At 37.2% G+C, this 26,077-nt stretch overlaps 2 protein-coding genes across 2 annotated transcripts; one reads left to right on the top strand and one right to left on the bottom strand.

Annotated features, from left to right (window-relative positions):
- Positions 1–4,929: 4,929 nt before the first annotated feature.
- Positions 4,930–9,027, bottom strand: LOC121379202 (4,5-DOPA dioxygenase extradiol-like). The gene is made up of 3 exons (XM_041507701.1): positions 8,970–9,027; positions 7,569–8,045; positions 4,930–5,857 (listed from the first exon to the last, which is right to left on the bottom strand). Exons 2-3 carry the CDS (start codon positions 7,996–7,998, stop codon positions 5,457–5,459), a joined length of 831 nt encoding a protein of 276 aa, XP_041363635.1. The 5' UTR covers positions 7,999–8,045; positions 8,970–9,027; the 3' UTR covers positions 4,930–5,456.
- Positions 8,571–24,441, top strand: LOC121379201 (N-acetylglucosamine-1-phosphotransferase subunit gamma-like). The gene is made up of 9 exons (XM_041507699.1): positions 8,571–8,689; positions 12,927–12,981; positions 13,378–13,509; positions 14,257–14,340; positions 16,986–17,079; positions 18,470–18,667; positions 21,068–21,223; positions 22,191–22,290; positions 24,271–24,441. The coding sequence occupies exons 1-9, from the start codon at positions 8,590–8,592 to the stop codon at positions 24,375–24,377; spliced, it is 1,026 nt and encodes a 341-aa protein (XP_041363633.1). The 5' UTR covers positions 8,571–8,589; the 3' UTR covers positions 24,378–24,441.
- The last annotated feature ends 1,636 nt before the right edge of the window (positions 24,442–26,077 follow it).

A 26,077-nucleotide genomic window follows, 5' to 3' on the forward strand; every position in this document is an offset into this window, starting at 1 on the left:
GAATGAAGAATTAAATTAATAATGAAATATATTCGCAAAATTCTAGCATTTGGCGACTTGGACCACGACTATTAATATTACTTTTTAAATCAGGCGCGTATGCAAAGGGCTTTGGGGTCGAACCCTCCGCTCCAACCGAGTTTTCTGGGGGTTTCCCCGGTGTATTTTTCGGAGGAGCATGAGCCGAACTCCCCCCCCCTCCCCCCCCCCAAAAAAATATATATAAACGTACGAGACAGTGGGGGCAGGGGGGAGGGACTGTCCCCTTAGTGCTGGAGCAAAACCTCAAATTGGGGTAAAAACGATAGAGATATTCGGACAAAATGTACCAATTTGAGGCATTCTAATCATGTATTTTCATCATTCTACTCGCAAAATTAGTTGTAATCCATATAAAAATGCGTAGTGATTTGTTTGCTATCCTATATAGCTATTTGGCAGTAATGCTAATATGAAAAAAAAGTTGTTATCCAGATTCGGGCATTTTTATTTAATTCGGACAAAAACAAGCCTGCCCCCTACAAAAATGGGAGCCCGTACGCCTATGCTTAAAGACGTATCCAGATTCCCATCCCACCTGTACAATTTCCTGCACAGTCGCCTAAATATTAATTGTTAATAGGTATTTTAGGGAATTTAAACATTACTTATTTGTTTATTTCTGTTTTTGATGTTTGTTTGTTTGTGGGTGTTTTTTTTTTTTTTTTTTTGTTTTTTTTGGGTGGGTTTTTTTTTTTGGGGGGGGGGGGTCGTTTTTCAGTAGTTTCATTTTGCGCGCGCGCGCGTGTGTGTGTGTGTGGTTTAAAAAAAAAAATCATTATTTTATTTTTATTATGTTTTTCGTTTTAATACTTTAGGAACTCAAAACATGTATTACTATATTGACATAACTGTCACAGTGGTAAACAAATGTTCAGGTTTTTGAGACTAGTAATTTTTTTACGCAAGAAAACAGGTGTATACATACACGTATATCACTGGCGTTTGAAGCGGGGCGGGGGAGGGGGGGGGGCATGTGCCCTCTTTTGAGATATTTTGCTTTATATTTGGTTTATAATAGTGGAAAAGTGTTTAAATATAAAAGTGTGCCCCCACCCCCACACGTTTTGGCACCTTCCTACGCCACTGAATATGTACATATATACACACATACATGTATACAATGTATATCAATCAATAAAATATTTACATGCTCCTATACCACGAAGGTTTCGAGCATGTCTATCCCAGGTTCGGCCACCGGATGCCAGTAGTCCAACCTGGGACAGAACAATTACTGGGGCAATTTTGATATTTAAACAAACAGGGAAAAAGGACTTTACAATAAATAATTTTTGCGTTATTTTCCCAAACAATATTTAATATACATCAAACAACTAACAATTTGTAACGCAAATTTAGATCGGGCAGTCCTAAATATAAATATATTTTAAAATAATTTTTTAAATATATTAATTAGCCCTCATAATAGGGGTGGCAGGTGACTAAGAGGTTAGGCTTCAGCCACAAAAAGGTTTTTTTAATAGGGAAATATGTTTTACTTAGGGGCACCCATCGTATTGGGGACTTCGGTGTGGCCGAAACCGGGAAGGCTCCGGGGGGGGGGGGGGAGGGGCAGTCCCCCGGACAAACCTAACACCCCTTACGGCCAAAACCGCCTACGCCTACCGCCTACGCCTACCGCCCTAACCATCTTCCGGTGGAGTATCCCCCACCCACCCAGCACCCCCCCCAGCACCCCCCCCCGGCCAACCCAACCGTCGTGCCCTCCAGTCTCGGTGCCCCCATCCTTAGGGGCACCCATCGTATTGGGGACTTCGGTGTGGCCGAAACCGGGGAAGGTTCCGGGGGGGGGCAGTCCCCCGGACAAACCTAACAACTCTTACGACCAAAACCGCCTACGCCTACCGCCCTAACCATCTTCCGGTGGAGTATCCCCCACCCACCCAGCACCCCCCCCGGCCAACCCAACCGTCGTGCCCTCCAGTCTCGGTGCCCCCATCAAAAATTAGGCCCAAGGGCCAACGATTCTACCAGAGAAGGAAAAAAAAAAAAAAAATAATAATAATAAAAAAAAAAAAAAAAAAAAAAAAAAAAGTATTTAAACAGGGAAAGTTAAGCGTCTGGTGAGTCTGGCAATATAAAAACGTATCCTGGCGATTCCAAGTCCAGGGGCGCCTCTCCATAATCCTGGAGAAACAGAACGTTATGCCATTCATCGGACGCTGGCACCACTTTAATTTAGAAACCTAGCGCATACAAGTATGGTATAGAACCATGTTGCATACCCTAGGATAGGAGCAGCGCACCGCCCTATTAAATTCCTATTTCCTATTATAAAAAGAGGTTAAAAACATAAATAACTTATCATAAAAAACACATATTTAAAAGAGCACGCTGGTAACCTATTTAATTTAAAAAATAAACACCAAAATAAAAATTGAAACAATGTATATCATTACTAATTGTAATTGCATGTGTTGAATTTGCCGCATGCTTAGCTAAGAAAAGTATAACAATAACTATGCTAAGAAAAGTATAACAATAACTATATTTAGAGGAGACCTCAAAAATGACCGGTCAATAGTTTTTACAGAACATAGTACTACAATTTATTACGTTCAAAGTGTTTTTAGGTCAACGTTACACTGAGGAAAACGCGCACCTGTTCAATAAATAAATGGTGGGGTCTTTTTTTTGGGGGGGGGGGGGTGTTCTTGATTAAAATAATTACCATCATTGGTGTAGCCATGATTGTATGGGTGTGTGTGTCTGTCTTTTACACGTATTAAGGGGCGACAGGCAAATATAAAGGTGGTGGGGGAAAGTGGGGGGGGGGGGGCGAGATCTGGATTTATTAATCATTGACTATTAGATATGAAACATTTGGTAAATTCTGACTCGATGGAGGAAACCCGCTACATTTTTCATTAGCAAAGAGGGATCTTTTGTGTACTTTTCCACAGATAGGACAGTATATACCATGATTTTTGATATAACAGCAGTTTGTTTGCTTTGTTTAACGACACCACTAGAGAACATTGATTTATTAATCATCGGCTATTGGATGGCAAACATATGGTAATTTCAGACTCGTAGTCTTAGAGGAAACCGGTTAAATTTTTTCATCAGCGTGAAGGGATCTTTTATGTGCACTTTTCCTCAGACAGCACAGCACATACCACGAACTTTGATATAACAGTAGTTGAGCTCTGGTTTGGACCAAAGCCCAATCAGAGAATGGTCCACTGAGGTGGTTCGAAACAACGTCGAAACCACTTCATGCGAACGCTCTACCGACTGACTTAGATCCAGCCCCTAATGAATGAATGAATGAATGAATGAATGAATGAATGAATGAATGAATGAATGAATGAAAAAACCTTCTCCCGTGTGTTCTATCAGTAATACCGTTAACAGTGTATATTACATGTGAGCAGGGCCACTATACCCAGTCTAACATAACTAGGGAAGGAAGGAAATGTTTTATTTAACGACGCACTCAACACATTTTATTTACGGTTATATGGCGTCGGACATATGGTTAAGGACCACACAGATATTGAAGGAGGAAACACACTGTCGCCACTTCATGGGCTACTCTTTTCGATTAGCAGAAAGGGATCTTTTATATGCACCATCTCACAGACAGGGTAGTACATACCACGGCCTTTGATGTACCAGTCGTGGTGCACTGGCTGGAGCGAGAAATAGCCCAATGGGCCCACTGATGGGGATCGATCCCAAACCGAAAATAACTAGGGATGCAGTAAGACAAAAATCCGGGTACACTAATAATGTATTTTTATTATTATTATTATCATCATCATCATCATTAATATTATTATTATAAGATCCCCTTTAGTTTGATAGAAACAATAAAAAAATGGGAGAGAGAAAGCAGAAAAAACCTCGCTCGCCTGAGGTGCTTGGGTCGAACCTCCTCAGCGGATTAATTTGGGGGTGTCCCATCCTAACTGGTTCCCCACGACAGGTATATCAAAGGCGGTGGTATGTGCTATTCTGCCTGTTGGAAAGTGCATATACATTTGTTAGCTTTGCTCCAAATGGGAAAATGTAGCGGATTTCCTTTGAAGTCAGAATTAACAAATATTTGACATTCAATAGCCGATGATTAATTAATCATTGTTCTCTAGTGTGTCGTTAAATAACTGGGTAATAAGAAATCCCGACAAGAATCCTGAATGTATTTATCCGTATAATGCTTTATGAATATTTAAATCATATTAAATACGATAAATATCTGCATACATACACGCGCGCACATTAATATTATTTCCGCCCATCCGATATTTATTGTGTACGGATCCGAACAGATGGTTTCTTGGGCGTTAAAGGGACATTCCGGAGTTTGCTGCAATTTTTAAGATGTTATCGACTAAGAGAGACTTTTTAACACTTGTAATTTACATATCAAATATATTTTTCTGCATAAAATATTAGTGGCTGTATATTAAACGTGTTTCTGGTAGTTCTAATATTAGTACTAGGTCAAATTATTTGAAGACAAAATCCACTTTGGGCTTCTTCCAAACATTAAGACGACCAGAAACACATTGAATATACAGACACTGATATTCTAAACAAGAAAATATATATGTAAGTTTAATCGTAGAAATATTTTATTAGTCGAAAACATCTTACAATGCATCAAACTCAGGAATGTCTCTTTAACAACAAAATATGTTTTATTTCGTCATAAGCAATAATTCACAAATGTCTCCAATAAGACCAGGGATCCTCAGTGTCACTGAGATTCATTCTGGCAGCAAACATCTCTCTGTGATATCATTACAAGAAGGAACGAAAAGAAGAAGAGTCTTTGTTGGATGTCGACAGAATTTTCGGGTTCCCTACTGATAGAATAATTAATCATGGAGATATTCACATTCCTATTGCGTTGCCTCCCATTGTTTATGCCCCCCCCCCCCCAAAAAAAAAAAAAAAAAACAAAAAACACTTGTACACAGGGCTATTTTTGCGAGATCTCGCGTAAGTTCACGGTTAGCGTACACGAGTTGCTCCGCAACACGGGCATACGCAGTGGAATGTGACAGAGGTCTATTGTAATACTTGATTTAGAAAGTGTAAAAAAAAAATCAAACTCGCTATTATGCTAAGCAGGCTTGCTCTGAAGACCACGTGTCAGAATTCCCAATATTTAATAGTAAACATCAAAAAGCCGATGCTTTATCGTTGTTCTCTAGTGGTGTCGTTAAACAAAACACATGTTTGATTAAGGTTTAGTATTACTATTACATTGTCACAAGTTACCATGGTTACTAAGGAGAGCATACAACATGAAAAGTCGCACAAGGCCTCAAAATATCCTCGAACTGGTACAGGGTTTGTTTGTTTTGTTTTTGTTTTGTTTTTGTGGTTTTTTTAAACCATAGTTCAAATTTTACTTATATATAACACAATAAACGGATAGTTCAAAACATGTAGTGTTCCAGAATTCCAACTTTCGAAAAGAATTCAGAAAATAACACCCGCCCAGCTCTGTAACCACTAGCAGCCAGAGTGACAACTATGGGAAGAAAATGTTCTATCCTCGGATGGGCTAGACGGAAAAACTCGTTTGTTTTACAACGAATGAGTTTCTGTTTCCTGTCGTCTGCCGTGTACTGCGGGGTCGTGAGTACATCGTGCAGCCAAGACTGGAACTCTAGCGTCCAGGGCGCGGCTGGTCCCGGCTGCTCCAACATGTTGCCGCCGTGGGTGGTGAAGCCACTTCCAATGATGAGGACGTTCTCTTGTGTTAGAGGAGCTAAAGCTTCGCCAAGCTTCAGGTGGTCTTCCACATCCAGACTGCCCATGAGCGACAGCTGACACACTGGAAAACAAAAAGGCAAATTAATATACTACAGGTACGTATTTCTACAAATATATATCCATACATATTTTACAGATATACCTGTCTTGGACAGAATTCTCTGATGAAGTTAGAGATTGTGTTCACGACTACACAAATTACCACATCCACAGAAAAAGCAGACTTCGATACGTCAATTATTGTGAGGATTGCAAAACGTCAAATCACAGTTGGGTCACCATACAGCGAATGGCATAAGATTAACTGAGGTAGAGGAACTTTGTCGGTACCACTAGCATCGGTGGTAAAGTGCTTAAGCCATCGAACGTAAAGGGACAGACCCTAGTTTTTAGACACTAAGGCATATTTTTCACAATTAGAGCCGTTTATGATCACTGAAATCAAACATTACTTATATTTTATTGTTTAGATTATCCATTTCCGTACAACCGAAGTGTTTCTGGTCATCCTGGTGTTTCTAATACCACAAAATGCATTTTTCATATTTTTAAAAAAGCACGTGCGTCTGAGAAGTAACGAGTATGAAGTCGCATTTTAGTCTATTTGTAAGAGTATTTCAACGTCACACTCTTGTTTCACTTTGTTGTATCCAAATTTGTTACAGGTTTGTAAATTAATGAAACTTAGTGTCCATTTTTACGGGTTGAAACTAGAGTCTAGGTTAAAAATATGCCTTAGTGTTTAAAAACTAAGGTTTGTACCTTTAAGGTTGGGAGGTACTGCGTTAGCCCGGTATCATCTCCCACTCAAAGCGAGTTTAAGGACTCATTGGGTGTCCTATACAGTTAGCTCAGGACAGCGTGCTTGAACCTTGATTAGATAAAATCACGAAAATAAGTATTTATAAATTAATGAATGTCGATACCCTCAACACCAGAGGTCGTAATGAGTAGTAAGTAATTAAGTACGTAAAAAAGAAACATCATATCCCTCGTTTGAACCCTCGGCGACATTACATTTTAAGCAGTGTGATTTTTCACCTTTTGTCCTAAAGCGAAAGGCTGCATGTCCCAGATGGTGGGCCAGTAGTGGACCAAAGAATATTGGTTTCGACATTGACAAGCAGGCTTTTTTTCTAGTAGCCAGCAGTCTTTTCACAAACAATAATTCCGACAATTAAAGTTTCAAACAAAATCAATGTTGGGCAACTGCTGTCTGAGATATTATACAGTTGTATATAATATACATGTAGCCTACTTGGCAAGCAAAGAATACTTCTATATTCACATTCAGTATTATTGTTGCAAGTATCCTGAAAACGGAATCAATGCACACAGCTGCGGAAGATCGCACACTCTAAATCAAAATCAGGGGCCTAATTCGCTCAACTCTTGCAACTTTGCGATCTCGCAGTGCAATGCTAAAAGACTTGCAAAGAGGATGCTTTGTTGTGGTCTAACAGAGCCTAAGAGACCTTTGTGAATTAGGCCCCAGGTTGGCAACAGTAGTCAACCGACCGTCGACTACTGGAACCACCTATAGGCCTATCTGTTTTTACTAATGCATTTCATAAATTCGGCGCTATTGTAATGTTTATAAAACATCGTTTTTCCCACACCAAAATTTATATTTTAAGAATTCAAGCGTAGCATACTCGACTAGTATATTGCAGGCAATAAAATATAAAAAGCTCTCAAAAAGTTACATGTGTATTCTATCAAATGACAAACGTATATACTTCTTCGACCAATAATATAAACATCCTTCACACCTGCAATTCGAGCTTCGGGGTACACGAGGACAAGCGGGACGAACACCCCGTGATCGAAACCTCTCTCGCTGTTGGTGTTGCATTTGAAACCAGACGACTCCAGCAGTGTCTTTACCCTCAGAGCAACATCCGGTGCTCCTGGTGCAGGCCATGACAGCCGATACGTGGCTTCTGGGAATCCCTGGTAATCGTAGTACAGACTTGGACTCTTTGTCGTCTGCACAGTGGGAACGCGTTCCTCCCAGTGGGCGCTGATCACAAGAATGGCTTTGGGTTCTTGAAGGTTCTCCTTGGCAACCAGAGTTTTAAAGAAATCTGCAGCAGCCGAATCCTTATCGAGGCCTTTTAGCTGGGGCATATCTTTAGTACTGATGAAGAACGATGGCCCTGCTCCATGGGAAAGAAATATCGTGGGTTGCGATTCAGTCATGGTTCAAAACTATGTAGAGTGGGAGCCTGGTGAAGGTGAACTGTAGCCTAGCAATAAATTAAGAGAAGACAATGCAGAATATGGATAAATCTGTTTGAGCCGATCTTAATTAGATTGTATGAAGATAGGAAACTAAATATATAGGCTACTTATAATTAAGCAACATTAAATTGATTTCATTCACCGGAGTCGGACACCTACACACCCACCCACCCTCAAAATAAATAAATAAAAATAAAACAAAACAACAACAAATAATGAAACTACAAGATACATGTAGTTCCATACCTTGATCTGTAAACAAGACTCAAATTGTCATTGACCTCAGAGAGGGTGGCTTTCCTTCAACAGACACCTGTTAGCTTTAGGATTCGTGGGTATATACCATAACGGATTTATGAAAATATACTTTGGGTATTGTCTCATTTCCGGAAGGAAAACTATTAGCGTGATAAATATAGAACGCTCAGTTCAGTTCAGTGGATATAGGCACAGTTTCATTAATATACGAGCTGAAATATGCTACTTGTGTTATGGTGTATCTAGAAAAAAGGAGGAAATTACACACACACACACACACACAAAAGCGATATGGATGCTTTAACAAGCATTAAAACTAATAAAATATTATTTTATGATAATGTGATATTGTCCATGGCAGCATTTTTATTATTGAGCATGTCACCCAATAGTAAGTATGGTCCTGGTAACAAGCTTTTTATATTTTGAGTTCTAGCGATTAACAGTGCTCTGCCAAACCCACTGACTGTGACTGTCGGTGTGACCGGGTGTCTCTGCTTAAAATTAAAACATGGCCAGTTGGCTACTTCATCCCCAAGTTAAATGTTAATTTCCGCAGTGGAAACTGTCAATTATGGTTTGGGGACAATAGAAGTGGCAACCATAGTGCGGTGTGCAATGATATAAACAGTAACATGTCTAAATCGTACTACTGTGAGCTACAAACTTACAAAAACATGAAAGACTGAGTAACTACTAAACTCGACTGCGCGTGATTCCTTAAAAACGTCCTTGACCTGAATGACCCCAAATAAGTTGTCAATTTGCCAGTGATACTGTCTAGATAATTAATTTGTATATTGTCATGCAACATTTTAGTTCTTGTTCTTGAGACTATTAAAAAAGAAAAGAAAAAAAGAAGAAGAATTCAAGAATCAATTAATATATTTTAAACACCAAAATGTCAAATTTAATTAAGGATTCTCCATTATTTCTTTTATATTCACAGGGGTATGAACCAAAACAAAATCATCCACAAAATGTGTGAATTGGCGAAGCCATTCTCACTAAAGTTTGCGGATGACTTTTTTTTGTTCATACCCAGATGAATGTAAAAGAAACAACACAATACATATAATTAAATTTGAATCACACTTGCTAATAATAAAACTAAAAGTTCATACTTTATTATGAATTATTTTTGGTCCACAAACAGTAACGCTCAATAACTTATTGAATAAGACAACTTGCCGATATAAAATGACATCATTAGATATAACGTTCCCTGACAACGTAATTTTTATGTTCATCGAGAATTGAACATACTCCCGTTGATCACAATGTCTGGATCAATGGAATGATGTTATATTGTAATGAATGTAACAGAAATTTAATAAAATGTGTAAATAATTTCAGTTTGGTTTAATGTAAGAACAAAAGTAAAAGTGTTTTGAAAATAACAAAAAAATATTTGTAGTAAATTCCATAGTATGAAAAAAGATGTTCCGCGTTGAAAGGACTATATAGGCTACTATCAGAGCCAAGCTACATGACCATTTTATCAGAAATTGGGAGACAAAAAAAACAACACCCAGCATCATCTGACCACAGTCTACAATTATTTACACTATATGTTTCTATATAGCGTAGGGGTGGGATGTAGCCCAGTGGTAAAGCGCTTGCTTGATGTGCAGTCAGTTTGAGATCGATCCCCGTCGATGGGCTCATTGGGCTATTTTTCATTCCAGCCAGTACACCACAACTGGTATATCAGAGGCTGTGGCATGTGCTATCCTGTCTGTGGGATGGTGCATATAAAAGATCCCTTGCTGCATTAGGAAAACTAGCGGGTTTCCTCTGATGATTATGTGTCAGAATTACCAAATGTTTGACATCCAATAGCCAATGATTAACTAATCAATGTGCTCCAGTGGTGTCGTTAAACAAAACAAACTATATACATGTAGCATTAGTGGCTGTCTAAGCATTTTTGTTAATATCAGTGGGCCCATGGATTGTGTTTTATGCACCTTTGCCTGCATGGCGGCAACATACTCTGAAAAGGACAACCCCTGCTGTCCAGATCTTTCTCCCAGGATGTTGGTTTAAACAAATACACTCACTAAATCTGAATTGAGTGAACCCATTTTACAGAAAAAGCACTACATTTGCATGGACTGAAATTACCACAAAAATGTCAACAAGTTACACGTTTGCGTGTTTGCAAACTACATGCTGTCTCCCCTGAAAAAGAGCAGACTACTCGCATGCATTTATTTCTGAATTTTGTTCAACCAAATGGAAAGGTAACTGATCTTGACTGTCTGTCCTAATGGTTAAAGTATATGCTCAAGATTTCAGCTTTAAATTATTATTTTTTCCAGATAATAATAACATTTTGCGACAGTTATAATTTTATTTAATTTTTTCATTTTTGTTTATGTTGGAGAATCCTAATATACCCTTTGGGAACATTTGTGCACTTCGGCCACATGTCATTGGGGGCCCCTCCAGTGTTCGATATTAACGGTATCCCGATATCCCGGGGATACCAGAATTTAATTTTGGATACCAGACTTCAAGAACCCAGTATCCCACCGGGATACCATATAATACTAAATTTTCAGGTGGGATACCAGATTTTGAAATGTTAGTATCCAACTGGGATACTGGCCAAAAATTTTAATCTCGAACACTGCCCTCTAAATGGATTTTCTGGATCCACCACAGGAATATTTGTTTTAATGATACATTTCAAACTACATGTATATATATAGTTGGTGTACAACATGCCTAAATCAACACTTGATCAAGAGAGAAAATTTGGAAACCTGCTTCTGCCACACAAGCTAGCCTTTACTAAAAATGCAGCGAGGAATCCTTTATATGTACTTTGCCATTATAGACAGCAGTTGTGACAAGCACCCCCCTCCCCCTTCCCAAGTCCAACAAGGACAATTGATCCTATGACCCATCACATAGACTAACGCTATACAACTGAGCTACATCTCAACCCTCAGGTTAAAGTTACATCCTCTTATCTGTATGTATACTACTCAAAAGAATTTAAGGGTCAAAAATTTATAACCAAATAAGTTTCAGAGTGTATTAGATTGATGATGTAAACTACACCAATTTTTTTATTTATTGTTCCATATTTACAAAAACCCACAAATAAACGTCACTGTATACAAGAAAGTCACATGACATGCTGTCAAAGTTGAAGGTTGTCAAACATGGATTTTACACATTAGAACATTCGTTTAATTGTGTGTGAATCCACCCCTGGCGTGAATACACTCGACACATCGTTGCCTCATGCTGTTGATCAGACGTCTGAAGAACTCTTGGGGAATGGCCTGCCACTCTGCCTTAAGAAGTTGACCCAGATCATGAAGGTTGGCCGGAGGGGCATGGTTATCCCGAACTCTCCTGCCTAATTCGTCCCAGGCGTTCTCTATTGGGGCCAAGTCAGGCGAATATGCTGGCCAATCCATCCTGGCGATACCTTGTTGTCTGAGAAAGTCCGTTACCACCCTGGCGCGGTGGGGTCTGGCATTGTCATCCTGCAGAACTGCCCCGCCGCCAATCTGCTGAAGGCCTGGGAGAACCAACGGCCGGATAATCTCATTCAGATAGCGGATTCCATTCAGATTGCCATCCACCACATAGAGGTGGGTCCTGTGGTGGATAGAGATGCTGCCCCACACCATGACGCTGCCACCACCGAACCGGTGACGTTGTCTAACATTAACGTCAGCGAAGCGCTCCCCAGGACGTCTGTAGACACGAACCTGACCGTCGTTGAACTGGAGACTAAACCTGGACTCATCAGTGAACATCACTCGACCCCACTGAACACGTTGCCACCGCAGATGAAGCGTGCACCAGTGACGTCTGGCCGTTCTGTGACGTGGTAGGAGTGGTGGTCGAACAGCCTGGCGACGGCAGCGTAGATTATTGGCTCTCAGACGATTGCGTATGTTTTGATCAGACACTCGAGTTCCAGTCGCAGTCCGCAGATTGTCACGTAATCGGCGTGCAGTGGTTGTGCGTTGACGTAGAGCCATATTGGTGATGTAGCGGTCCTCTCTATTTGTAGTGCTTCGGGGTCTTCCCGAACGTGGACGATTTCGAACAGAATTCGTTGCTTGGTACCGTTGCCACAGTCGGCCAACGACACTCTGACACCAAGTCTCAGAGCAACATTTCTTTGCGTATTGCCATCCTGAAGCCAAGCAATAGCCCTTCCTCGATCTTCGATAGTCAGTTGAAGTCGTACCATTGTCGAATTTGGAGTGTGCACCGTACACGAACGCTCCAATTATACGGAAATTCAGCATTGGGAACATGGAATACACGTGCAAAGCGTGCAAATGAAGCGCTTTGTGAAAAAGCAAGTAATGGGCACTTAGCAGACCTTTCGCTTTCGCCCTAATTTACGTGCAAATGTAAGCATGTTTTCGCCATTAGAACTAGTCGACAGTGTCAATGACAGTGGATTTTAATTCATTTATGGGTTGCTTAGACCCACTTTCGTCAAAATGGAACAATACCATGCGTGACATTATGGTCTAGCTAATATAATTGACATTCAGAAAATAATGTCGAAAATATCGTCTGACCCTTAAATTCTTTTGAGTAGTATACATTGTCATAACTACAATACGTTGTGTTCTGCTTTGCAGGGGTTCTCAGTTCTATGGTGGAAATGAAGATAGTAGATGAGCCATCAACATATGGGCAAGTTTTTCTTGTTCGGAACTATAATTTTCTAATTGCCTATATTCATGACATCAATCCTAAAACTTTCGGTATATGTTTAAAAGTAGATTATCATACCACAGTGACATAAAAGGCAATGTAATATCAATTCATGTATAGATATACATGAATTTACATTAACAAAATCCAAAGCAGTGTATTTTTGCTGAAGCAAACAACTGTTGCCATAGCATTTGTTTTTACTAGGGCTAATTTCTGAATCGCGAGAGCTGTGATATAAAGAATCTTTTTTCATTGTTTTACTAATACTTAAATGCTTTATATATGTATAGTACTAAATGCCTGCAGAATACCGAATTGTTTGACTTAATTAAATTGACTATATCTTTTATTAGTGTTTACTTGTATTTGTAGGTATGCTGGTATGGGTAGTTTTTACCAGCCACAAGACCAATCTCTTAAGTTGCGAGTGAAACCAGCCAATTTTTCCGGCCCACCTCATTTGAAGAGACTGTTTGGAAAATGTTTTACAAAAACAGATGAAACGTAAGTTCATCTGCTTGTAACACCTCTTACAAGTATCATGTAGAGTTGATTATTACATGTACAACCCTTGAAAATTTGTGTCATCACAAAAACCTGTTGCAAAATTATCTTCTGTCCCATTTTTATTATCACATATTTACTTTGTTATTATCTGTACTAAATTGCCATAGGAAGATGATTTTTTTATTCCGAGGACTGCATGTAGTAAATACTTGTTACCTTGTTGTTAAATGTTATTACTGTAATATTTCAGAAATGAAATGTATTTTGTTACTTTGTTTATAATAAATTAAATTATTATCTTAATATACAAGGCTTATCTGGTATGATCCTGCTGGTAAAATAAGGAATAAAACTATGTCTTAAATATTTTTCGTTTGGAAGTTGTACTAGTCCGTGGCGGATCCAGAAAAATCCATTTAAGGGGGGCCCCAATGACATGAGGTGGAATGCCAAGGGAACTTCGGTGGAGGTTTGGATGGGCGATTGTAAAAAAAAAAGAAGAAAATTAATAGATAATAAAATTATAACTGTCGCAAACTTTAGGGGGCCCCCCATGATCCGCCTCTGCTAGTATGTCAGAATGTTAATTATTTCAGTCTTCCAAGATTTTTGGATCATATATTACATTCTTCCCTACACATATTTTAATGCTCTTCACAGTTGTATCATATTTAATGTAAGAATCAAGCAAATCTATTGCCATGTTAGTATTGTACTTTTATTTTATTTTATTTCTATTAATAGATACAAGTACAAGTTCTGTCCATTCTACAATGTTTCTCAACATGAGCAAGGTCTACGATGGAACCCATATAATGGTGTTCTTGGGTATGTATTTTATCATTATATCAGTAAATATTAGTGTTAGGAATCGAATGGAATTTCATAATCAACCATCAGTTATAAACAGTTTACACCAACTGATGAACTTTCAATTACACAACTGGTTGGACGTATATTAGGTTTTAAGGATTTGAATTAAAAGCATTGTGCACCTACAGTGTTCACCAGGATAGAACCCACTAATTGCTAAATTTACCTTTAATAACTATTTAAATGAATATATCTTATCTTTATGTACACATAAACACAACCACCAGTTTACATCAATCCCATTATCTAAACTGGAGAAACAGTTAACGCATTCCCCCCATGCAATGGATGTTTATACTAGTAACCAGGGCTCGACCTTAGCGGTAGCCCGGGGTTTTTTGGCTACCGATTTCTCACTCGGACTACCAGTTGTCTAACCCCGGTAGTCCACCAGGCTACCAAATGATTTGACATGTCCAGTCACTATAGGTTCCATTAGACCAAATCAATTCCTATTGCCGATAATGTTAACGTTTACTAATAAAACTGATATAAGCAGCGTTTCAACACACCCAGGAAGTACAGCAATAGAAAGTGTGGCACCTCACATCTAATCTAGCTGCAAGAAAATGGGGGGTCACGTATCATGTAAGAGATTTAATTTATGTTTTTAATAGCAACCGTCATTTTTGCTGAAAATTGCAGTTCCATTTTTGGGGGTACCCCGCATTAGTTTCAACCTCTGGTATATACTGCATAACAACTGTATAACAAATAAAAGTGTATTTATTTATTGTCAATGGATAATAGTATTTGCACAAATAATCAATGTCACATATTACTACCAATCACACCCACAGCTGCTTTTACTCCGTAAATATTTGACGGTGCACGTCGAACTTTGACACGGTACTCTCTTCTTTGGTACTATGCACCCTCCACAATCGGCAAGACATTTAAGTGATCGGTGTCTGAAATTCCACCCTTTCATGTGCACGCTCTCTACTGCCACGAGTTGCTGAAACTGTTAATTGCTCCCCTAGTCTGACCAACAGTTGGCGGTTGCGCAATATGATTAAGAGAAACAAAGGAATATATTTGCCAGTGGTATGATGTTTTTTTAACATAGCGGACTAATACAAATAATTTGAAGTAATTTAGTGGCCAGATATACAGGGTTCGTACTGGTCATAGAATTTCCATTCGGGTCATAGGTTATCTATTCGTAATTATTTATGACAATCAACAATATGGCCCGTTGTTTTGACGCCTACTTATAACTAATGCCTTGTATTATCAAGACTATTTGCCGCCAGCTGAAGTCTAAACTAAACCATAACTCAATCGCTGTTTATTTTCTTCTAGGCTACCTATGCAAATTATCAGATTATTGTTTACAAAATTAATATCTATATTATGTTAAAGAAATGTATAAATTGACAAATGTTTTCAATGTTAAAAATATTAATCTTTCTTACAAATTATTTTTAATTAAATTTCTCTTATCGTTTACTATTGCTTCGCGTGATATCCTCGCTCAAAATGGCATCTGATCGTGTCACGTGATAACACAAACACACATGGCGATCCTCTGTCTGGGATAATTGGCTTATGGCATTTACAAGTTTATTGTCGTCAATAAAAACCGCTATTATTTTAGAATAAAGGAAAGTTTTGTTAAGATTCTTCGAAATGGCACCTATTAAAGATAGTTACAGCCATTTTAAGTATTAAAATATGCAATATCGATCTTCAGGATCGTACGATTAGCAGACAGTTCTGCACTAGTGCTGGACACACATTAAAATACTTTTCTTAAGAATCACATTTTCTTTTTACGTTTTTCTAAGTTCTGCACGTGAAAACCGTATGAAGTGTTTCAATAATAATTATTCTGTAAGCCTTCATTACGAGATTAGATCTAAACAAAATTAATAGTAATTAAAAAACAAACAAATACTATTGTGTGTTTCTGGAATTGTACCAAACAAGTTACTGTAGGTAGGATAGGTCGGGTTTTTGGTGGTGGTGGTTTCCAGCCAGTAGTTTTAAATGTGGACATGGATTATTATTTTTTTTTAAAATTATTTTTATTATATATATATATATATATATATATATATATATATTTCACAGTATATTGCTCATAATTTTAAAAACAACCACCCTAAATGTTTAAATAAAAATATATGATTTTGAGTTTTTTCTCTTTTTTTCAAGTTATGGGGCTACCAATTTTTACTGAGGGCTACTAGATTTTATAACCTGGTAGCCCGGTGGGCTACCACTGAAAAAACTTAAGGTCAAGGCCTGGTAACTGATTGGTAATTGGCAGAGTCAAACTTATACATTTTTCTATTATATTTATATTTACCGTATGTATTTATTTATATTTATATTTAAGACATTTTTCTATTATAATAAATTTTTTATTTTTTTTAAATGGCCTTATCCTTACCCACATTAATGTATCTAATTATTGTACAGTGTAGACCTTATAATCATTGTGTTAATATATTTCCATGCTTGTATCACTCTAAGCTTCAAGCACTTTATCCTGGACATGTTACTTCACTGAAAAGGTACAATAGTAAAAATACAGGTTAAAGTAGGCCTATATTTGAACCATGTTTTAAAAAGTCAACTATTTTATCATTTAGCGTTTGGCAAGAATGGGAGATTAGCAATAACACATTCACTGCCATGTTGCTGAGAGAGGGAGATTCGTGTGGCGAGAAATTTAGATCTGTGAGGGTAAGGCATACAGTTAAACCTTCGGTAAAAACTTTCTTATATAATATTCACCTCTCTACAGTATTCTTCTGTGTACAAAAGCATGTACTCTATATGCTGATCATGACATAGAATTGAAAACTGAGAATAATCCACTGGCGTAGCCAGAGGGGGAGGGGAGTGGCTATGTCCCCAATCACACCTCTTTTTCCCCCACCATGTTTTACATACTCCTTTTCCCCAATAACACTCACAGACCATGTTTTTGCCACTCCCACTCCCCAAATTTAAAATCCTGGCTATGCCAAAGAAAAAAAGAAAAAATTCATGCATTGCTCAAGCAAATCTAATTTTTTTGCATATTAAATTGACAGACATAATGGGTTATGCACACAAAAGAAATGGATTACCAGAATTTATTTTTGAGTCGCCCATAAATGTATTATGCAGATTTTCAATTCACTGAGGCCTGTGTTTTATAACAAAGGTTTTAATTTAAAACATTTATATGAAACTGACTGCAAATTGTGGAAACCATGATGCATTTCAACTGGCTGTTGCATTCATTATTGGTAAAAGGACATGCAGGTAAATGCATTATTAGCACATTACAAGAATACATAATGGAGACAAAAACAAAATTAAGACTTGTATGTTTTACCAAGGCAGCAAACGATGTCTCTTGACGGCAAAAAAGATTTTTTAAAATTAAAACTAGTAACTGTTGTTTGTATTTTGCAAGAGTCAAATAGAGAATAATACATGAATGGCTGAAAGCGAGTTTGATATGTTTTTAAACAATGAGTGGTGAGATAAATGGTATCTAACGGACACAGATGTATTATTATACATTTCTTATATATCCTCAAAAACCAGGTTTTAAGCAAATTTTAACATCTTTTTCGACTAAAAGTTATTGGCAGCTCTTGCATTTACACGTCCGACAAATGATTGTCAGGTTAACTATACGTCACAGTGTAATCGATTTCAAATGTGCCGTTTTTTTCGTAGGATGTATGACATCGGTGACCTGGTCATCATCTAGGAGCAGCCAGTCATATGTCTTGAAATTATTAACACACGTCAGTGTTCGAGATTAAATTTCTTGGCCAGTATCCCAAATGGATACTAACATTTCAAAATCTGGTATCCCACCTGAGAATTTAGTATTATATGGCATCCCAGTGGGATACTGGGTTCTTGAAGTCTGGTATCCAAAATTAAATTCTGGTATCCCCGGGATATCGGGATACCGTTAATCTCGAACACTGCACGTACATGTGTAAACAAGTATGTTATCCAAAATAACGAATGATGTTCTCACCAATGGGTGTGTAAGAATATAATATAATGTGTATACTTATGTTGATGATCACAATGTTTGTTTTATATATACACTTTGTACAAACAGGTTGTTTTTGTCTGTGGTAATAAGAGTGAAGTAACTAATGTCACTGAATCACGAACCTGTGAGTACGAACTGACGTTTAGAACACAACTAGTGTGTCATCGGTTTGCCATGTTGGTGTATCCAGTTTTAACAGCAGATCTACAGGACAGGTGGAATGAACTGGAAGGACAGCTAGACAGGAAGGAAATTACACAAAAGGTGGGACTTGTTTTTGTTGTTTTACCTGAAGCCAATGTTTCTCAATTAGATTGCCTACTTGTGTTTGATCATTACAACCACCCTATTGATTACTACAAAAATCAAAAACTCATTCAAATGGGAATTTAACATGTTTAAAAATCTGTTGATTTTGAAAGCTGGTAATAACAAAGGGAATTAAAAAAATATAGAAACTAGGAAAGTATATAAACAACATTAATGTAGTTATAAATACCCTAAAATAATAAAATTTTCTCTCGCGGAATAATTTTGTAACAACACTGCTGACTGCCGTCATGATTTTTGAGGGTTGAAATAATTATAAGAAATTTAAAAAGTTTAATCAGGCCCAAATGGACAGAGAGTCGTCTGGCCTAACTTCTCACTTCAGATATTGCCCATGTTTGTGTATATTACATGTATCTTGTATATTTTATGTATACTATAGAATGAGAAATAAGAACATTCTCAAGTTCAGTGTTTCTGTTTGTCCTAATGTTTGCAGTAGTTTTAACTTCATTTTATTTCCCCAATATATACATTTTTCATCCATATAAAATTATTGCGAGGTAAAATCAAATTTGGTCTACTACAAAAATTAAGACAACTGGAAACACATTGTATATATACTGTAGACTGATATTCGTAATATTTTTTTTTACTTAATATGCAGTTTAGTTAGAAAGAAACATCTTAACATTAGAAGCAAACTCAGGACAGTCTTTTTAAAAGAACATTCCTGAGTTTGCTGCATTGTAAGATGCTTCGGACTAATAAAATATTTCTAGTACAAATATTAGAACGATCAGAAACATGTTTAATATACAGCCACTAATATTTTTATGCAGAAATATATATTTGATATGTAAATACAATCGTTAAAACGTCTCCGTTAGTCGATAACATCTTAAAAATTGCAGCAAACAGGAATGTCCCTTTAAAGGAATGCTAAAGCAAGGCTTTTGGACTGGTGTGCATATTCAACAATACATAATGCACATTATTGCTTAATATCAACAAGTATAATCGTATAGTTAATTAATAAAACGGTTAAATGTGACGGCTATTATATATAACGCGCGCAGCCATTTTGTACCATCCCAGTGAATACACCTCTGGCAAGCTGGTGGTTACATTTTACCTAACGTGTCATGTCAGGAATTAGTCTTCGAACTGAAGAAACAAAACATACCTGATTTTTGCGGATGTATCGCAATGTTCTGTAATAACAATCCCAATAACACAGCAACGTGTATATGTGGTTTATTTTTCAATACAAAATAAACCACCATTGTCAGTGTTGAAATAACTATTATATTTTGTATATAAATTAACCCACGTACTGAAATAATAGTCGGAGTGTTTTCTTGGTTAATTGGTCTTTTCTTTTCTTTCCGTGGCCTGTACCTGTGGTTCTTGATTGGCAGGTGTATATTTAGACGGTCCCTAGACACTGTGTCTAGTCACACTAAAAAGACGTGCCTCTTTTATTAAGATCATAGGGTATTGTGTGATAACCTCAAATCGTAATGGACGTTACCAGCTTTATTACTGTAAGTAATTCTGTAAAACCCTTGATTAAGTAGACTTTCCCATCTAAAATCACAAAATTGACCAGTTATCACTTGGGTATCGTGAGTGGTCGTTTTTGCTCGAACGTATCCTACCAATAGGCCTAATAATATGCATTTTTTCTTTGGATTTTTTAAAAGAAAAAAATACTATAACTCGTTATATTGATGCAAATTGAAATATATTTAGTTAAATAGTTTATTAAACTGTCAAGTCATTTATGTTGTTTTGCAAGTCAGGTTGATGAAAGCGAAGTGCCTTGTTGTAAATTAGAGCATTTGTTTACACTGTGCATAATAGAGAAGTTGGACCTGAGCTGATGTCACTTTGCCCCAAGCTATACCACCACCACCGAAACAAAATGGCTGCCCCCAGTTAGCAGGAATAATCATGGTTTTTTATTAATTCTAAAATTACGCGTTTTTCATTTGTTAAAGTGTCAGTATGTGTTGGTGGGCCGGGTATGCATCTTTCCAACACATAAGGCTCTTGTTGGAGTTTAGTCTACCTTTAATAGGAGATAAACTTTTTTTTTAAAGTGGTTAAAGTTCTTGGCAAACTGTTCTTAAAAGATTTATTTTATTAACTATTACGACTTTAAGAAAAGATATCCCCTATTATTTGGGTTTTAAAGTATGTAATTGCATTTGCTTTGATAAAATTAAAAATAATATTTGTTGCAGTAGTTATAATTCTTGAATATCTGTTCTGAATGACACAAATATTTGGTTTAATTTTGTTTAAAATGATTGAAACAAAATATATATTATATTTTGCTTTGATTAAAGTGCTTACAACTAACTGCTGTGGATATGTTTCATCTTCCAGGGTTACAAGAAAAGACTGAACAAAGTTTTTGAAGATGCAGGACTCCAATTGTCAGCAGATGTGAGACAACACCTGTTACATGAAGCCAATGAAAAAGCTATACAGGAAGAGAAGCAAGCAAAGGGAGATCTTGAAACTCTGGACCAGTGTAAACAGGTCTCACCCATAGCACTTTCTTACCCAGGTCTTAAGCCCACTTTACATTAACTCGATTTTGCAATCAAGTTTATCGATGTAGTACACGCATTTTCGCATGCGAAAATTGAGGAGGTAATTGTCCAGATATTTTCTAATTGTACTGGAAGGAAGGAAAGAAATTGTTTATTTAACAACGCACTCAGCACATTTTATTTACGGTTATATGGCGTCAGACACATGGTTAAGGACCACACAGATATTGAGGGAGGAAACTTGCTGTCACCACTGCATGGGCTACTCTTTTTCGATTAGCAGCAAGGGATCTTTTATATGCACCATCCCATAGACAGGATAGCACATACCACTGCCTTTGATGTACCAGTTGTGGTGCACTGGCTGGAGCGAGAAATAGCCCAGTGGGCCTACTGACTCGGATTGATTCCAAACCGACCGCACATCAAGCAAGTGCCTTACCACTGGGCTACATCTCGCCTCCTAATTGTACTGGAACATGGACAGCAATATTGAAAATAGAGTTGGGAAGTTTACAACAGAACATTTTGATACACTTTCAAGAGGAGAATCCACAACTTTATAATGTGCATTATGGGGATCACAGAAATAAAATTATAATCAACAACAAATGGAAGAAAATCTGGGGGAAATGTATGTAAAGGGCCTTGATTGTACCCAATATAACAAGTAATCGTATTAGTGTATATACGAGTGGAAATGCGCACGAGAAATAACATTAATGGAAAGTATTTCTCATCCTCCATTAAAAATATACTTTATGTAGGGTCTTTACAAATAGCCATTATAATGATTGCTAAACTGAAGTAAATCTGACAGGAAAGAATAAATACCCTCTCCTCCCCCACACACCACCCGAGATAGTTCTCTACTGCTAAATCAAATGTTTTTAAATGTATTCTATAAACATGTGATGATTTCAAATGTTTTTTGTTTCATTATCATTCCCCAGGAATTGACAAACCTCAGAACAGAAATGGCAGGACTTAGAACGTTATTAGAACTGCATGGTATTACAGACAGCCAAAATGGCATAGAAAAAACAAGTAAAGGTATGTAGCATCATGAAACTCTGAGGTCTAGATTCTACTAAAATACTTTTGCTTTGATTTGAAACGACATCATAATTATGTTCATCCTAACATTGTTAATTTTAATGCCTTCGAGACAACCATGTTCTGTTAATATAATAACATCCTGATCAAAAGATTGTGTTGTAACCAGTTCGTCAAGTTATTCATTTAGTTTTTCTTTTAAGGGTGGGACGTAGCCCAGTGGTAAAGCGCTCGCTTGATGCGCGGTCTGTTTAGGATCAATCCCAGTCTGTGGGCCCATTGGGCTATATCTCGTTCTAGCCAGTGCACCATGACTGGTATAACAAAGGCTGTGGTATGTGCTATCCTGTCTGTGGATGGTGCATATAAAAGATCCCTTGCCTACTAATGGCAAAATATAGCGGGTTTCATCTTGAAGACTATATGTCAAAATTATAGCCGATGATTAATAAACCAATGTGCTCTAGTGGTGTCGTTAAACAAATAATATTCTTCATTTAATTTAAAATATTTTATAATTTCTTCAAATAATTATTTCCATACTTGTACATGAAGCCAGAAAACTTTGCAGGGTTTTCGGGGGGGGGGGGGGGGGGGGTATTGCCAGTTTTTCATCTAGGATATTAAGGGTTTTTTTCAGGATCTCCCCCCCCCCCCCCTAAAAAAAAGGTTCCCCATCCCTGTGTAATGTATAGCTTAAAGGGACATTCCTGATTTTGCTGCACTTTTTTTAAGATGTTATCGACTAACAAAGACTTTTTAACAATTGTAATTACATATCAAATATATTTTTCTACATAAAATATTAGTGGCTGTATATTGAAGGGACATACCCTAGTTTTTAAGCATATATTTTACTATTATAGCCGTTTGTGATAACTGAAATCATACTTTACTTAGATTTTATGGTTTACACTATCAATTTCTGTACATTCAAAATGTTTTTGGTCATCCTGGTGTTTTTAATATCGCAAAATGCATTTCTCATATTTTTATGAAGTCGAGTTTTAATCAATTTTTATAGGGTATTTCACCATTTCAAAGTCACACAGACTCGTGTTTCACTCAATTATAACTTTATCCAAATGTATTACAGGTTTGTAGATTAATTAAAGTTAGTGTAAATTTTCACGGCTTGAAACTAGGGTATGTCCCTTTAAACGCGTTTCTGATCATTTTAATATTTTTCATACGTACGAAATTATTTGAAGACAAAATCCAGTTTGGGCTTCTTACAAATATTAAGACGACCAGAAACACAGTGAAAATACAGACATGGATATGCTAAACCAGAAAATATATTTAATATGCAAGTTTAATTGTAGAAATATTTTATTAGTCAGAAACATCTTACAATGCAACAAACTCAGAAATGTCCCTTTAAGTTGATACTGAGTCAAGTAGATCCCAGATGTATTTTCATACCATAAGATTTCTGGAGTTATGGTTCTTACAAATTAAGATTTGGACACGTTTTTTGCTCCAAAGCCATTGATAACTGCAGTTGTTTTTTAAACTGGCGGTGGCCATGGCAGGCCGGTATACAGGCTGGTAGGTACTGGGTTCGGATCCCAGTCGAGGCATGGGATTTTTAATCCAGATACCGACTCCAAACCCTGAGTGATTGCTCCGCATGGCTCAATGGGTAGGTGTAAACCACTTGCACCGACCAGTGATCCATAACTGGTTCAACAAAGGCCATGGTTTGTGCTATCCTGCCTGTGGGAAGCGCAAATAAAAGATCCCTTGCTGCCTGTCGTAAAGAAGAGTAGCCTATGTGGCGACAGCGGGTTTCCTCTAAAAACAGTGTCAGAATGACCATGTTTGACGTCCAATAGCCGATGATAAGATTAAAAATCAATGTGCTCTAGTGGCGTCGTTAAATAAAACAAACTTTACTTTACTTTTTGTTTTTTAAACTGTAAAAATAATTTATTTATTTGTCACAATATGTTTGTATGTTTAACTTTACTTCAGATGGAAACTCAACTGTCAAGACTAACCTTAACGAATCCAACAATGCTGAAACGGTCAATAGTACACGTTCTACACAACTTAATACAGGCAGACTCCAGAGTGATTAACCATTTCTTGCCTATTCATCATTCTGTTCATAGTGTACATAATGAGAATAAATTATTTTATATATTTTTCTTTTTCCTTATATTGTACCTATAGTTCACATCTATTCTAAAAGTAAGTTTGCACATATACAACTGAAGAGGATAGAATATATATTTTTTAATCTACAAAAAGATGTTCAGGTACCCATAAGTGTATTTGCAGTCTTTTATTATTATTAGTTTCAATTATTTTGCTCAATTTTTAACGTTACTGGTATCAAAACAGTTATTTCACAAGATAAAACACTTCCTTCCTTTCTCCCCCCATATCCGTGGTTTAAAATAAGACTTTGTACTGCTTATTATACCTCTCAAGCCGTTTCACTAGTTAAATTCATTTCACAGCAATTATTTTTTTTGGCATTATTAGCAAAGAAAGACAAACCACTAAAAATCTTCCATGTTAACTCCCATTCTTTTAGAGTGCCTGCCAGATGCATGGTCAGTCTAGCATCGATCCCCGTCTGTGGACCCATTGGGCTATTTCTTGTTCTAGCCGGTGCTCCACAACTGGTGTAACAAAGGCCGTGGTATGTACTATCCTGTCTGTGGGATGGTGCATATAAAAGATCCCTTGCTGCTAATCAAAAAGAGTAGCCCATGAAGTGGCGACAGTGGGTTTCCTCTCTCAATATCCGTGTGGTCTTTAACCATATAACCGTAACTAAGTGTGGAGTGTGTAGTTAAATAAAACATTTTTTATTAAACCAGTAAATTAATTTTAGTCCGGCTTGGTTAGGTTAAGAACAAAAAGTATTTTAATAAGTATTTTTATAATACTGAGTCTCTGCAAGCCAGACTTTCGATTGTTTTACCAGGCCTATGCTTATAAAACTCACTCCAATCTAATGATGTCGCCTGCATACAATTTGTACGATGTCTCAACTTTTGTCAACAGATTAGAATAATGTCAGTCTGGACTTCACCAAATATGACATGGACCATTTCGTCTACGAGCACTTGATCCATCAGTTATTATTGGGATGCTTTGGATAATTTTCTAATTGAACTAATGCACCATTACTGGTATGTTGCTATGGTATGCAATACTGGAAAAACTCTCTTAATTGCCATCAGAAAAATATGTGGCAAGAAGCTTTGTCTCATGTCTAGACCAGAGGTGGGATGTAGCCCAGTGGTAAAGCACTTGGTTGATGCAGTCTATTTGGTATCGATTCCCTTCATGGGACCATTGCGCTATTTCTCGTTCCAGCCAGTGCACGACTGGTATATCAAAGATCCCTTGCTACTAACGAAATGAAAAAATGTAGCGGGTTTCCTCTCTAAGACTATGTAAAAATTACTAAATGTTTGACATCCAATAGCCAATGATAGTGGTGGTGTTGAACAAAAACTTTTTATCTCTGGACCAAGTGTTACAATTAGGGTTAAAGAGACTGTCCCGAGTTTGATGCATTGTACAGACTACCAAAATTTTTCAATTACTTTTATTTTACATTAAATATATTTGTTTATAATATCAGTGTCTGAATATACAATGGGTTTCTGATCATCCTAACATTTGTAAGTAGCCGAAACTGGATTTGGTCTTCCAATAATTTCATACATAAACAAAGAGTATCGGTGAGGTACATGATACGCCCATCAGGGCCCCGTGCTTATAAAACTTAAGTCTAGACTTTAACGTAATGCTATTTGAA

This window comes from Gigantopelta aegis, chromosome 8 (genome assembly GCF_016097555.1).
Source record: "Gigantopelta aegis isolate Gae_Host chromosome 8, Gae_host_genome, whole genome shotgun sequence".
NCBI lineage: Eukaryota > Metazoa > Mollusca > Gastropoda > Neomphalida > Peltospiridae > Gigantopelta > Gigantopelta aegis.

Coding starts and splice junctions, on each gene's coding strand:
- LOC121379202 (XM_041507701.1), bottom strand. CDS start 7,998: ATGACTGAATCGCAACCCACGATATTTCTTTCCCATGGAGCAGGGCCA. Junction 5,858..7,568: donor CCCCGAAGCTCGAATTGCAG/GTGTGAAGGATG, acceptor TTTGTTTTCCAG/TGTGTCAGCTGTCGCTCATG.
- LOC121379201 (XM_041507699.1), top strand. CDS start 8,590: ATGGATGCTTTAACAAGCATTAAAACTAATAAAATATTATTTTATGAT. Junction 12,982..13,377: donor GATGAGCCATCAACATATGG/GCAAGTTTTTCT, acceptor TTGTATTTGTAG/GTATGCTGGTATGGGTAGTT. Junction 22,291..24,270: donor CATAGAAAAAACAAGTAAAG/GTATGTAGCATC, acceptor ACTTTACTTCAG/ATGGAAACTCAACTGTCAAG.